At 39.3% G+C, this 13,049-nt stretch overlaps 1 protein-coding gene across 5 annotated transcripts in view; it reads right to left on the bottom strand.

The window, feature by feature from the left end:
• ush2a (Usher syndrome 2A (autosomal recessive, mild)) overlaps nucleotides 1-13,049 on the bottom strand; it is a 237,482-nt gene that overhangs the window by 103,667 nt on the left and 120,766 nt on the right. For all 5 annotated transcript variants that reach the window (XM_044346023.1, XM_044346054.1, XM_044346031.1 and 2 more), the window contains exons 45-49: nucleotides 9,853-10,010; nucleotides 8,455-8,602; nucleotides 6,417-6,572; nucleotides 3,104-3,251; nucleotides 1,408-1,550 (exon numbers count right to left, since the gene is read on the bottom strand). In XM_044346023.1, the coding sequence (XP_044201958.1) occupies nucleotides 1,408-1,550; nucleotides 3,104-3,251; nucleotides 6,417-6,572; nucleotides 8,455-8,602; nucleotides 9,853-10,010 (753 nt within the window). The remainder of the gene's footprint in view (nucleotides 1-1,407; nucleotides 1,551-3,103; nucleotides 3,252-6,416; nucleotides 6,573-8,454; nucleotides 8,603-9,852; nucleotides 10,011-13,049) is intronic.

Below are 13,049 nucleotides of genomic sequence, written 5' to 3'. Positions count from 1 at the left end.
GTGTGTGTGTGTGTGTGTGTGTGAGGGGGCTTGAGAAAGGCAGAGAGAGGGAAACGTGAGGGATGGAGGTTTGAACGATGGGGCACAGTATGACCGAACGGACACATCTATTACAGTCCACACACACACACACACACACACACACACACACACACACATAAATATTGTCCTATAACTTATAAATTGTTGAGTACTTGGGAAAACAAAAACAACAGCTCGTTCTGTTTGAGAGTGTAGTTGTATGCTTGTGTTTGTGTGTGTGTGTGTGTGTGTATGTGTGTGTGTGTGTGTGTGTGTGTGTGTGTGTGTGCTGGAGCCAATTTAATTCTGCATAGCAATGAGGAAAGCACAGGGCCATAATTTAATGATTCCTAAATGTCTGCAATTCTGTGTGTCTGAATGGGTGTGTGCAAGCATCAGTGTGTGTAACTACACTTGTGTTCATGTGACTGTGTATGTATACGTACACCCCACATACATGTGTACATACACATTTCTCTGTGTGTACATGTGCATGTATCCAATGTATGCAAATCTCAGCTGCTTAATGATAATGTATGTGATAATAGCGTGGTACTAATTAATTTATAACTTTGCACTGAGGAGGCTGTTCCAGTGGCTAATATGATTCTATTACAGCAATTAGCCCACAATGACACTGGCTAGGTCACTCACACACAGACACACACCTTACAGTATACAAATCTCACTCTGTCAGTGTGTTTCACCCTATCTTGCTTGTGCTTATGTTTCCATCACCTTCCTCATTTTTTTTTAATGTTTTGAGTTACTCCGCCTCCATTAATGTCAAATAATTAAATACACTCTAATAGAATTAAACCTTAGAGACTTTCAGACAATAAAAGAAAACTGGGCAGAGGCTATACTTCTCACACTACAGACCATATGTTTAATGTGTGAGGCTATTGTTTAGATCATCACCTAAAATCAGGAGATCTGTCAGACTCCTTGAATTTAACTTTGACTCAGCAGCTCTGATGGCCAAATGATGGCATAGGCCAACTAACAACCAGCTGCTGCCAGCCACCTGCCAGCCACTCACTTGTGAGACTCGGCTCGGTTGCTGACATGAGCATCCAGGCAGCACAACCCAGTCGTAGTTTTGCAGGTATTTGGTCATAAATCAAAGTGTTGGACACAGTGAATTTTTTAACCTGAAAAGTTAAGGGTATACCAAAGTTATTATAAATCATCCTGAGAGAGACATCAATGTGTGTACCAAATATCACAGAAACCCATCTAATACCATCCGTTTCACTACGAACCACAAGTGTCAACCTCATGGTGGTGCTAGAGGGAAAGTCAAGGAGTCACCAGTCTTGAGGATTCATCTTCTGGGCACTATGAATATATCTGGTGCTAGTGGTGTCATGTATGTGTACTTACTGTCCTCAGCGGTGCGCAAGGTTGCCCAGGGGCCAGCTGTTTGCCCATGTGTATGTGAAACCACCACTCTGAACAGGTACTGTGTGTATGGTGACAGGCCCTCCAAATAATAGGAAAAGGTATCTGTTGCGTTTTCCAAGAGCCTAGGAGTGGACAGACACAAACAAATATATTTACTGACACATTTGGATCTGCTCAAAAAGCTCTGAATGAAAATGGGTGCTCAAAGAGGAACAACCAATAATTTACTTTACAAATGGTGATAAAGTACAGTGCTTGCTAGTGAATATTTGTGTTTTTAAATTGATCTATATGGATCCCTATTAAAAATAATGCAATAACTGTTGCTATAGATGTCCTGGTCAAGATGATTCCTGTTTTGCTGTGTTATTATAATGTTATTTAACATTTCCTTAATTTCATGGACATATATACTATTGTTGAAGTGTGAATATCTAATGAAGCTGAATATAGCACAGTTATCTGCCACAGTTCACTACTAAGAGGACAAATTAATCTCTAGTTCATGTCCACCGGCGCCCATAAAAGTTCGTTAACATTACTAGCTGTGTTAGCGAGCCACGCTAAATTAACTTAGAAACAGAGGTCTTCTGACCAAAACTGATAAATAATGGAAAACACCAGTTATTAAAACTAAAGGCTGTAACACACAAATTGACTCTCTTGCTCACTGTGAAAGTTTAAACTCAGAGCTGCCGGTACAATCATCCTTGTACACATAAGCATTTTACTATTAACATCTTCTGCTTGTTTACGTTTTAGCTTGTTAACCTTTAGGTGGCACTCTGAACCAGATTTTTTTGAGGGTGTAATTACTCTGTAAATTAAACACATTCATATAAAAGAGTAACCTTTAATCTAAGGTGATCTTTTTTTTTTTTGAGTGTTATGTTTTTAAACAAGTGTCAAGTGAAACATACACTATCTTGGCAATATGTACAATATTTTCACTGCTTTTGATTACATCCTCATGTCATACCTGGTCCCAAATCATATAATCATACAAAGGAATCTAGGACAAAGTAAAAGAATATTGTCATAAATGAGGGACCGTTGACCATTTAGCATCAGATGGATAGAAGGGATGAATGAATGAATAAATCAGGGAACAATGAGATTTCCATAGCAGAAGAGGAGGAGGGCATGGCTGTCTGATATATAATACATGTAGCTAGTCATTTATTTATTACCACAGAATGAGAGCCTCCTCTTCTTGGATTAAATTGCAATTTGTTGTCAGGAAGCATGTAATGAATACATATCAGATGCACACCCTCTCTCTCTTTTCATTCTATCACATTTTCTCTACCTCTCTCTCTCTCCATCTGCCCTCTCTTTGATTTTTTGTCTTTTTGACTCTACCCCCCGTCTCTCCAGCTCATTCCCTCTCTGTTTTTCTGATGGTCTGTCATATTGATGTGACATATTCAGCTGTGCTGTATAATGTACCCCTGTGTATGTATATGTGTATGCATATGTGTGTGTTCACATATTTTAGGTCTCTGTGCATACATATGAGATATGTGTCTGGGAGTGTGGAGTGTGTCTGTCATTCTTTTATTGCTATTTATTATCATATTTCTCTTTTCTCAGACCACTTGTATGTGCTTTGAACTAGTGTGTGCAAACTTGCAGGTTTATCTGCTGTGCCTGTGCATTTGATGCTCTTACTCACCGTTTCACAGGCCTCTGTGGCAATGTTCTCATTTGCAGGGTGTAGCGAAGAGGGCCCGGTGCGTTGGAATGAGCAGGGGCAGACCAAGATACATTCAGACTGACACTAGTTGCATGGGCCAGCCTCGGAGGTGACAATCCATCTGGGGCTACAGCAAGAGAGAAAAAGATTATGTTAAGATTAAGAAGGAATGAGTGAGCAAGGAAGGTGGAGGATGGAGGTGGCGAAAAGAGGGATGGAACGAGGACAGACGACAAGAGAATTTACATTATTAATCTCACTGCTCAACTGCGTTTTGAAAGATGTGGGTATGGCTTTGCTTAGAGTGAAGTGTAAAAAGAAGAGATGAAGACAGGAGTGAAGAGAAAAAAGAGAGGATAGAAGGGGACAACAAAAGAGGGAAAAAAAACATAACAGCAAAAGAAAAAAAAAAATTCTTGTAAAGGACAAGTGTCACAACCAGCTGCCAGATTTACTGATAAACTACCACTGCCACTACAATCTGGCTCTCTCTCTCTCACACCCGCCCACACACACAAACACACTCAGAGAAATACAAAGTGGTATAACACTGCTCTTTCAGTAGTTCCCCTCTTTTCCAGCTGAGGATGATAGCGTAGTGTTAGTGTTGGAAAATCAGTAAGAACATCTTGATTCAGTATGATGCTCTTAGTGGAAACAGAGGAGATGTGAGGAAAGACAGAATATAAAAGGATAAGGACAACAAATAGAAGGAGAAAATGAGAGAGACCGTACTGTTGACTATGTGAAATAAGATTTGCTCCTCCCTATAAAGTGACCCTTCAATCAAACACACTGGTCTTATTCCACTACAAGACTCTGATTGCTGAAGACATCTTATGCTCAGGATGGCTATTAGAAACACACAAGCACACACAGTATGTGGAAAAAAAACCTAAAAATGCTCTTTGAACACCCTTTCAGAATAATATTAGTGGTGGTTCACCAACATAAATCATCACACTAATGGCTAACTATGGCCACATTCATTCTTAGTACACACACACACACATTTGACACACAACATGAAACAAGCAGTCCGTTTCCCACCACAGACTCGTCTAAAAACAAAGACATATAGCCAAGCTTTACAGTACGTCTGAGTGTGTGTATGTGTTTGTGTATTGTTGCTTGCAGTTTTGTCGCTACCTTTATGCCCATATCTGCTTCTCTTGCTCTCACTTTTTTATGTTTGTGTCTGTGTGTGCTGGTGGGGCTAAAGAGTTACTAACTAATTTCTTCTTCTGTCTTAAAGAAGGTCAGCTTAAAAAAGAAATAAGTGTTGAAACAAGCAACCGCTGTAGTTGTTGCCTACATATAGTATTTAAGGATATCAATAAATTCAGTCAGTGAGGAGTTACTTGGAATATTTAATCTACAGACAGTTTGTTTTAAAATAATTGTCTAAATCAAGAATAAGTGCCTTGCTCAAAGGCTATTTCATGGTAACTGGAAAGAAAGAGCATTATCTATGCATTTTCTCTAACCAGGTACTCATGGATGATCTGGAGTGTGAACTGCATGATTCCTGCTGCAGGCCTGCTTTCGTAACCTTTTGGAAACTACTGTGTGCCAGAGCATGGATACTAATTTGGCCTTGATGTTACGTCCTGTGACTGTGAAAAATCAATGTCAGTCTAAAGGTAAAATATAATGTAAGTCTAATTATAAAACTGGAGCCTCTAGCACAAAGGCAGCAGCTGTTTAAAAAAAACATGTTTTGCCAGTTTCTTATCAATTTTATATATACTGTAATATTAGTCAGAGCCTGTGTCAGAGTCAATACCAGTAGATCTAAAGCACTTGTTGTTTTGGTTTTTTAAGCTACATAAAAACCAACAACACATTTCACAAAAACATGGTAAAGATTTTGATAATTATTTGATCAATAATAAAATCCATGACTGGATCTTAATTGATACAATCAATTAAATCTGTTTCAGTTTTCTTTTCTTTTTTTTTTTGTACAGAACAGAAATGTATGCTAAAAAATTGCTATCTAATTTCAGTTGGACTTCAATACATATGATCCAGATCAACAGAATTGTCATTCCCTGAGAGTGTGTGTGTGTGTGTGTTTGAGAGAGGAAGTGTTCCTGTGTGTGTAATTCTTGAAACACGGGTTGATTTCTGCCTCTCTGACACACACACACACACACACACACACACACACACACACGCACACACACGCACGCACACACAAAACACATACATCACAAAGACACACATTGTTGGTGAGCCTGTGTCTCTCTCATGCTGTGTTAGCAGGTACAATATCAGAGGTGTCACTAATCGTTTTAAACTATGCACTTTTATGTTCACTTCTCTCTCTCTGCTCTCCTCCTCCTCTGCTCTTCTGTCTCTTGCTCCGCTATCTTCTCTCTGTTCTTTCATAGAACAAGGACGCATCAAGACAGTTTGCCTTAAAGAAGTCTAAAGAGATGCCAGAGGCACAGAGGTAGAAAGAGAGATAGAAAGAGAGGAAACGTCTGGTATTTAAAATTTATACTTTCTTATGCCTTTGTTTTGAACTTGAACAGTAGAACTTTCCGAAGTCTGTCTTTTGTTGTTCTCTGACTGAGAAATGGGTGTGGTGTGATGTGTGTGCATGTGTATGTACTAAACTCTCTAGTTAACATTAGCTAAAGTGGTGAGATGAGCGTTTATGGTGTTTGTGTGTTACTGCGTGCTTACTATTATCTTCAGACTGCTCTGATCAGCTTTGACATTTATCAGTATGCACAATCAGCGTCTCTTCTACACAAACACACACACATGTAGGCTTTGTAAATCAGAAATATGTGTTCAGACCATTAAGTTAAGTCAATTATGTGTGTGTGTGTGTGTTTGTCACTGCTACTGAATGATTCCTTTTTCTTTTGCAAAGCAAGCTTTAAAAATGAATCTTTCCAGTTCAGAAGAATCCAAATGAACATCAACATCAGAGTAATGAGATAAAAATGTTGGTATTGTTTATGTCTTGTTTGGTGAAACAAAGCTACAGCTCAGTGCCAAGTTATGACAGAATAGCAGCCACTGCTCTGGAAACATTACATTTCTCCTCAACTGGCCACCAAAATCAGTCTTTGCATTAATTAGAGGCGAGAAATATGCTTAGGTTTGAAGAGGAACTGTAGTAAGTCACATTATCATGCATCATATCCGTATGTATCTGATCAAGCCACATATACGGTATTTGCAAGTTAGTTGTGTCCTGACTTACATCTCTGATGAAAATCAAGCTTGTAGTTTGTAGTTGGGAGGAAAATCTTTTTGTTCTTAGTGTAAGTACCTGCTGGGGGCGTAGTAACATTGAGTTGCAGGCTCTCCACACATCCCTGTGTGTTACAACCTCTGATCCAGAAGCTGTAGCTGTTGTAAGGCTGCAGGTCAGTCACAGACAACCAGCTGCCCGCAGCTGTACTTCCATCCAACACACCATCACCATCTAAGATAAAACAGGCAAACACAAAAGAGAGAGACATGTAAGGTCTTAGGCCAAGCATGATGTATATATCTAGCGAGGAAGAAGACAGTAATGTCTTGCACAGATTATTTTCATGGCACATTTATTTATTAGTGTCATCAGTGTGATGGCAGAAAAGTGATTCATAAAAGATACACACAACAACAGAGGAGAGTGAAAGAGAGTTAAAGAAAGAGGAATACTGGCTGAGATTAACTGAGAATGATCAAAAGAGAGAGGTTTCCCATATTGAGGTTATGCAAGGATAGTCAGAAAAGGGATCAGAAAATTACAATGCAATGCAAGCCCATCCAATATATTTAGATGGACACACACACACACACACACACACACACACACACACACAAACACATATCTGTTCTGTGTGAACTGATGAAGGCTGTGTGTATCAAAGAAACAAGGGGTTATGGGTAACTAGAGCGAAACACCATCTCTCTCTTTCTTCTACACCTCTTCTATCTATCTTTCCACTCATTTTAATCTGTCTGTTCCTCTGTGAGCCACAGATCAAAGTCCCTGACTCTGCCTCTGTGTGTGCATGTGTGTGAGACAGAGAGAGCGAGAGCGAGAGAGAGAGACTTGGTGAATCTGTGTAAGTTAAGGATTGTTGTGTGTGTGTGTGTGTGTGTGTGTGTTCAGCCGTTTCCCCTGTTCTCATCTTGTTCAATTTTCTTCTTCCTCCTTTTCCTTCCATGTCCAGTCCTCCTTTTCTATTTTCTCTGTTGTTTTGTTGATCTTTATGTATTCTCTTGTTTTTGCTTGCAATCTTTTATAATGCATCTATGGAATATGAGCTTCTCATCTCCCCCTTCTCTCTACACCACTGTTTTACCACAACTTGCCTTTATTCTTCCTTTCATCTTCATACTATTTTCTTGCGCTGGACTCCTGAATCATCTCCAGTGACATCTTTTCTTCTTTTCTCCTGTTTTCTCCACCACTACGGTTTGATTACTCTTCCTTTCTGCTCCCCGTTTCATGTCTGACTTTCATTCTAAGTTGTTGTGATGCTGAGTTGTGTGTATGTGTACATATGTGTATCTCAAGAGTGACAGCTATAGGAAGAGAGAGCAAAGAGTGAGCACATGGGCCAGCTCTTATAGCCTGGAAGACCCATGTGAACCAGATCAACTGACTCTCCGCTGTCAGCCAACTGTCTGCTCTCAAGCACAGATACTGGTCTACGCAGGAAAGGGCAGATAAAATGCAGATAAAGTGCAGATAAAGTGCAGGTCGTCCAAAATACCAGTAGCCCAGGTGTTAAACCAGTTTTAAAGTCCTGTATTTGGCTACCAGCTAGGTTCAGAACAGACTGGCAACAACTAAAAACTCAAGGCATACCTTTGTGGCCTAATATTTATGTAGCAATATCAGGTCAAATCAAATTAATTCAAGTAAACAAACAAAAGCAAACACAAAACTGTGGCTTGACACCGTGTCTGAATATGATAAACTTAGCAGCACAATGTATAACATGGCTGGAATTGTTGCAATGTCACAGAAAAAAATGTAGCCATGGTTTAGCAAACAATAGATGCTGTCTTTGAGGCATAATCTGAATGTCCGTCTGCCCACTGAGTGAATGTGCTCTTTGTGATTAATACAGTCATATTTGAAAAAAATAAAGCAGAGTATGGTACTCTAAATATCTCTAAGTGTGAGCAAGAATGTTTGAAACTATGTGTTACCTGAGCATATGTAAAGGACTTTGTAGTGTAATATCTAGTGCTTTAGGTATGTCTAGCCACATGTGTGTGTTCAGGTTTAATGTTTATGTGGTGTCTGTCTTTGTGTGTGTGTGAGAGCGAGACAGAGAAAAGGAGAACACCGCTGTATGTGTTACCTTTGCTTTTATAGTACAGTGTGTAGCTGAGGTTCCCATTTGGTCTGGGTGGGGCTGTCCAGCGGGCACGGACTGATCGAGAGCTGTGATTGGTCAGCTCCAGGAATATAGGGCCTTCTGGGGCCATTTCTAATGTACGCATGTCCACCTGATTAAAAGAAGAAGAAAAAAAAAACAAACACACATGCACACTTGTATTCAACTGCATAGATACATAACAACAGACACACAGGCACTGTAGCACATATGTTCATGCATACAGTGTGTACATAGAGAAAATGGTATTACTGCTACAGATGTACACTAATTTAGAAACAAGAAAAACATAATAAAATCTGCTTCCATTTGACAAAGGTCATAATCACTGTGATATATTTCACTGAGTGGATTAGTTATGGTGTTGAAATAAAATACTTTAACCAATTTCATTTTAAAATGAAACCCTTTTCTATTTATCTCTGTCCTGCCATATTTCTCTTTTCTCTCCTGTATCTCTCATCTCGTCTTTTCTCTCCTCTATCTCTTTCCACCCGCTCTCTTCTTCTGTCTCATTTCCTCCTGTCTCACTCCCCTGTTACCTTCTCCTCTGCTGCCCTCGTATCCTCACTTTCCACCTCATCTCTCATTTTGCTCTGACCATTTACTCTATCCTCATCATTTTACTTTTATCCCTAAATTCTCTCCTTCCCTGGCTCCTTTCTTCTCCTTTTCCCATCCATCCTGTCATCCCTTCCTCTTCTCCTCTTCATCCTGTCCACCCCACCACCTTCCCACCTTCCTCTCCTCCTGTTCTGCTGTGTCAGCTGTTCTCGCGGTGTTTGACTAAATATGGCCTCTGTATTGGAAAAATGCCCCCAAAAATGGCCCGTCGTCAGAGACATCGTTGAGCGTGGAGTGGCATTTCCTACCAAATGTCACTGTCGCCACGCCAACCCTCGTTATTGAGCTGAGAGAATCGATCACCTTTATGACACCCAGTGGCGCACACACACACATACACACACACACACATACACACACACATAAACTTTGTAAATGTCTGTGTAGGCATGCCACATGAGTATCTCTGCTTTCATGTGTTGGTTCGTTACATCAATAATCTGCATCCTCCTTATAAAAATATCTGTTTTACTGTCTTGTACTTTTCCTGCCCTAAATACTTAAGATAAAAAATTGTGTATATTTCAGAGGTATAATTTTATGTGTTTTATGTTTCTGATAGCAGCAACGACAGTTTATGTGGAATCATTATTATGCTTGAAGGGTACAGCTCAGAAGTAAACAGAAATAATATCCCAGCAATGACTTACAGAGCACGCCTATCTTCTAGGATCTCAATTAGTGTGTGTGTGTGTGTGTGTGTGTGTGTGTGTGTGTGTGTGTGAGCACTTCACTGACCATTGGTCCCTTGCCACAGCCACGTGCAGTACAGGCCTGAAGCCTGAGTACATGTCGGCTCCATGGAGAGAGTCCTTTCACCAAGAAGAACCTCTGGGAGGAACTGGAGTTTAAAATAAGAACTCCATCCAGCCAGAGACCGTAACTGGTTATAATGCCTGTCAAAAAAGAACACATGATTTTGACATGTATGAGATACAGAAAAAATATATATAAATTAAAGGAGTAAACTGTTTTCATGTCACAGTAAGACGAGGATCTCAGCCAGGCCACTCATGAGTTACTCTAAGAAGTTTTAGCTTTTATCAATGAGTAACTCTGTAAAACATGTAATTCTCTTTACATGTAAACATAACCACTGTGCATCCATTCCCTGCTCCAAACACAAGATTAAAACCCTAACTCTGATGCCTAACTATAAAACAAAAGAATTGTGTATGATTGAAGAAAATGTCAACACTTTATTGTCCATTCATTAAAAAAAAATCCATTCATTTAAACACGATGGTGTAATGGTATGAAAAACATTGCAGGACTGTGTCCAGACTATGAGGAATCCCAGACACAAAGTGAGCTTTGCTATTTTGGATGCAGTCTGGGTCATTGGATTAAAATGTAAATGAAAACTGACTTAGAGGCTCCAGACCTGCCAGTCAATGTGTCCTAGTGTGATCCAATGATGAAAACAGCACTGAAATGACAAATGTAACCATAGGCGTTACGAAGATAAAGGCCCTGAGAAGGACAGTGGTACTACAGCGAACATGACACACTCACACACACAAATGTGGGTGAAAATATGTCTTGCACACACAAACTAATCTACAGACACGCACACAGGTACTCCACATACCTACAAAGATACACACACACACACACACAAAGACAGAAACTCACACATGCTCATGCACACATACACCAGCCCAATAGTTACATTACATTACATCCACCTAATAAAAAAATGAAACAGTACGGTGCCAAATGTGCTTTTCCTTAATAAAAATGCATACAGGGGGCTCAAAAGATCAGTGCTAAGAACTAAGAGTCTATTCTGCTTTAATCATGTGTGGGTTTTATTATTGCTCAATACAGATATACACACCTATCAGGGAAATGAAGACACAAAAACCCCACGGACGCCAGCTACATCTGAGAAGCTCTTAATGTGGCCAATCACATGTGTGTGAGAGTGTGTGTGTGTATATGTGTGTGGACTTCTGTGTGCTTGTGTGTGTGAATAAGCCCATATCAGTATAGGTTGTAATAAAGACAGGTTGGGAAATGAAGCAGCGAATGCATAACAGGCTTATTTCCCCTCTTTGTCTGCGTGTTGCCCCGACCTAATCCCCGAGAGGATTATCCCCCACAAATCCCTGCGGAATTGGGGAGAAGGGGGGAAAGAGAGAGAGGACAAGAGCGAGAGAGAGAGAGAGAGAGAAAATAAAACAGAATCTCACTCCTCTGGAACCCATCGCAGTCATCATCGTCATTTTTGCCGTCCATTTATGAGAAAAAAATTTAATGAAGAAAAAAAAAAAAGACACTGAGCTCTTCTCTCTTTTTAAGCAAAAATTAAAGCTTTTTAAGCATGAGATAATCGGGTAATCATGATTAAGTGTCTCCCTTGTTATAAATTTCTGTCATCAGATGAGAAAAGCTTTAAGTAATTTATCCAGGCTAATATGCACACACATCACAGGGTTTATGGCGCGAAATGCACTCATGTGGCATTAAGCGTAAAACACACATGATTCACATTACACACACACGCATTATGGAATTACACATACTTTAACGAGCATGGCAGTAACATTTGATAATATGTGGCAGTGCATTTGTATGTTAGAGACTGTGAAATGGGGTGGGAAATCCTCAGATGGTTTTCATCACTCAATTCATTTGGTATTATAAGATATAGCACTCGTTAATACAGTCCTTGATAATACACATTAATGTTCTATTCATGAGGAATAAACATTTTTCAGTATACTATGAGGCAAATAATGTTACCTTCAATATTTTAGTTATTTGATGTATCAAGAGTTTTAAAAAGACAAAAGGAGATCATTCCAAAAGCAACATCTGACGTATTGACCTGAGTATTCATATTTCATAATAATATGTGTCAAAGCTTTTAAATGTATACTTTGTGCTTAGGTATAATATATATATATATATTTATTAGGGTTCAATACTGATTCAGATTTTTTTCTGAACATTTCTATTCTATTATTTCTAGGTTAATGTTTACAGTGAAGATAAACAGTTGTATACTGTAGATTCCTGAATACTAAATGGCTTGTAGTCATAACCACGTATTCAAATAGAGGTTAAATAAACAACAATGGATTTTGAAACAGTTGAGAGCGAGATGTTAGCGTGGAGCAAACAGTTGTCTATCACAGTTTTAGACTATTTGCAATATTTTGATTTTTTGCAATTTTCTATGTATTTCCAATACTTCAGACACAAATATACTGATTGATGGAGCATCACTCTTAGCTCTTTCTCACTGAAACACTTTAGTATATTGCGTATTTACACTTTGAGGAAATTTTAATTTATGCACTGTAACTCAAAACTGTGTTGCGCAGGAAACTCTTCTGTCCACAACTTTGAATCTCTTTATGCTAAAACATCTGCACAGAAAATCTTGACGAATCCAAGTCAATAGCAAATGAAATATACCTTGACCACAGCTCTGTGTGATGGATTTTAATTGGCTGCAAGTAAATTAGATGTAGGTAAGAAGAACAGAGAAAACTGAGAGAAAGGCAGTCACTTTGAGTCTATGTGCTTCCAGCCTGCAGTTCTCTATTCAGTCAAAAGGGAGCACTTTTCATCCACTTAAAGGAGTGCGGTGAAGCACTGCCCTGTCACTCTAGGTGTCCGTCAGTCTCTGCCTCAAATTGTATGTTCTCTCACCCTGTCTCTGTCTCTTTCCCCTTTCTCTCACAATACCTTATACCCTTCCTTTTGATTTCTCTTTCTGTTTTCCTCTTTTCCATCTCTATCTGTATTATCTGTCTTGCACACTCATCTATTTCTCCTCCCACAGAGGGAATTGTTCTCCTGTTTTATGGTCACATGTATGGGATATCTGTACTATGTACAGGTCTTGATATCAGTAGGTGTTGTGATTTACTGAGTTACGGTAAATACCGACACCTTGTATTCTGTTCCACAGTTCAACATCA

Source organism: Thunnus albacares, chromosome 1 (assembly GCF_914725855.1).
Source record: "Thunnus albacares chromosome 1, fThuAlb1.1, whole genome shotgun sequence".
Taxonomy (NCBI): domain Eukaryota; kingdom Metazoa; phylum Chordata; class Actinopteri; order Scombriformes; family Scombridae; genus Thunnus; species Thunnus albacares.
This window is presented reverse-complemented; position numbering and strand designations above follow the sequence as displayed.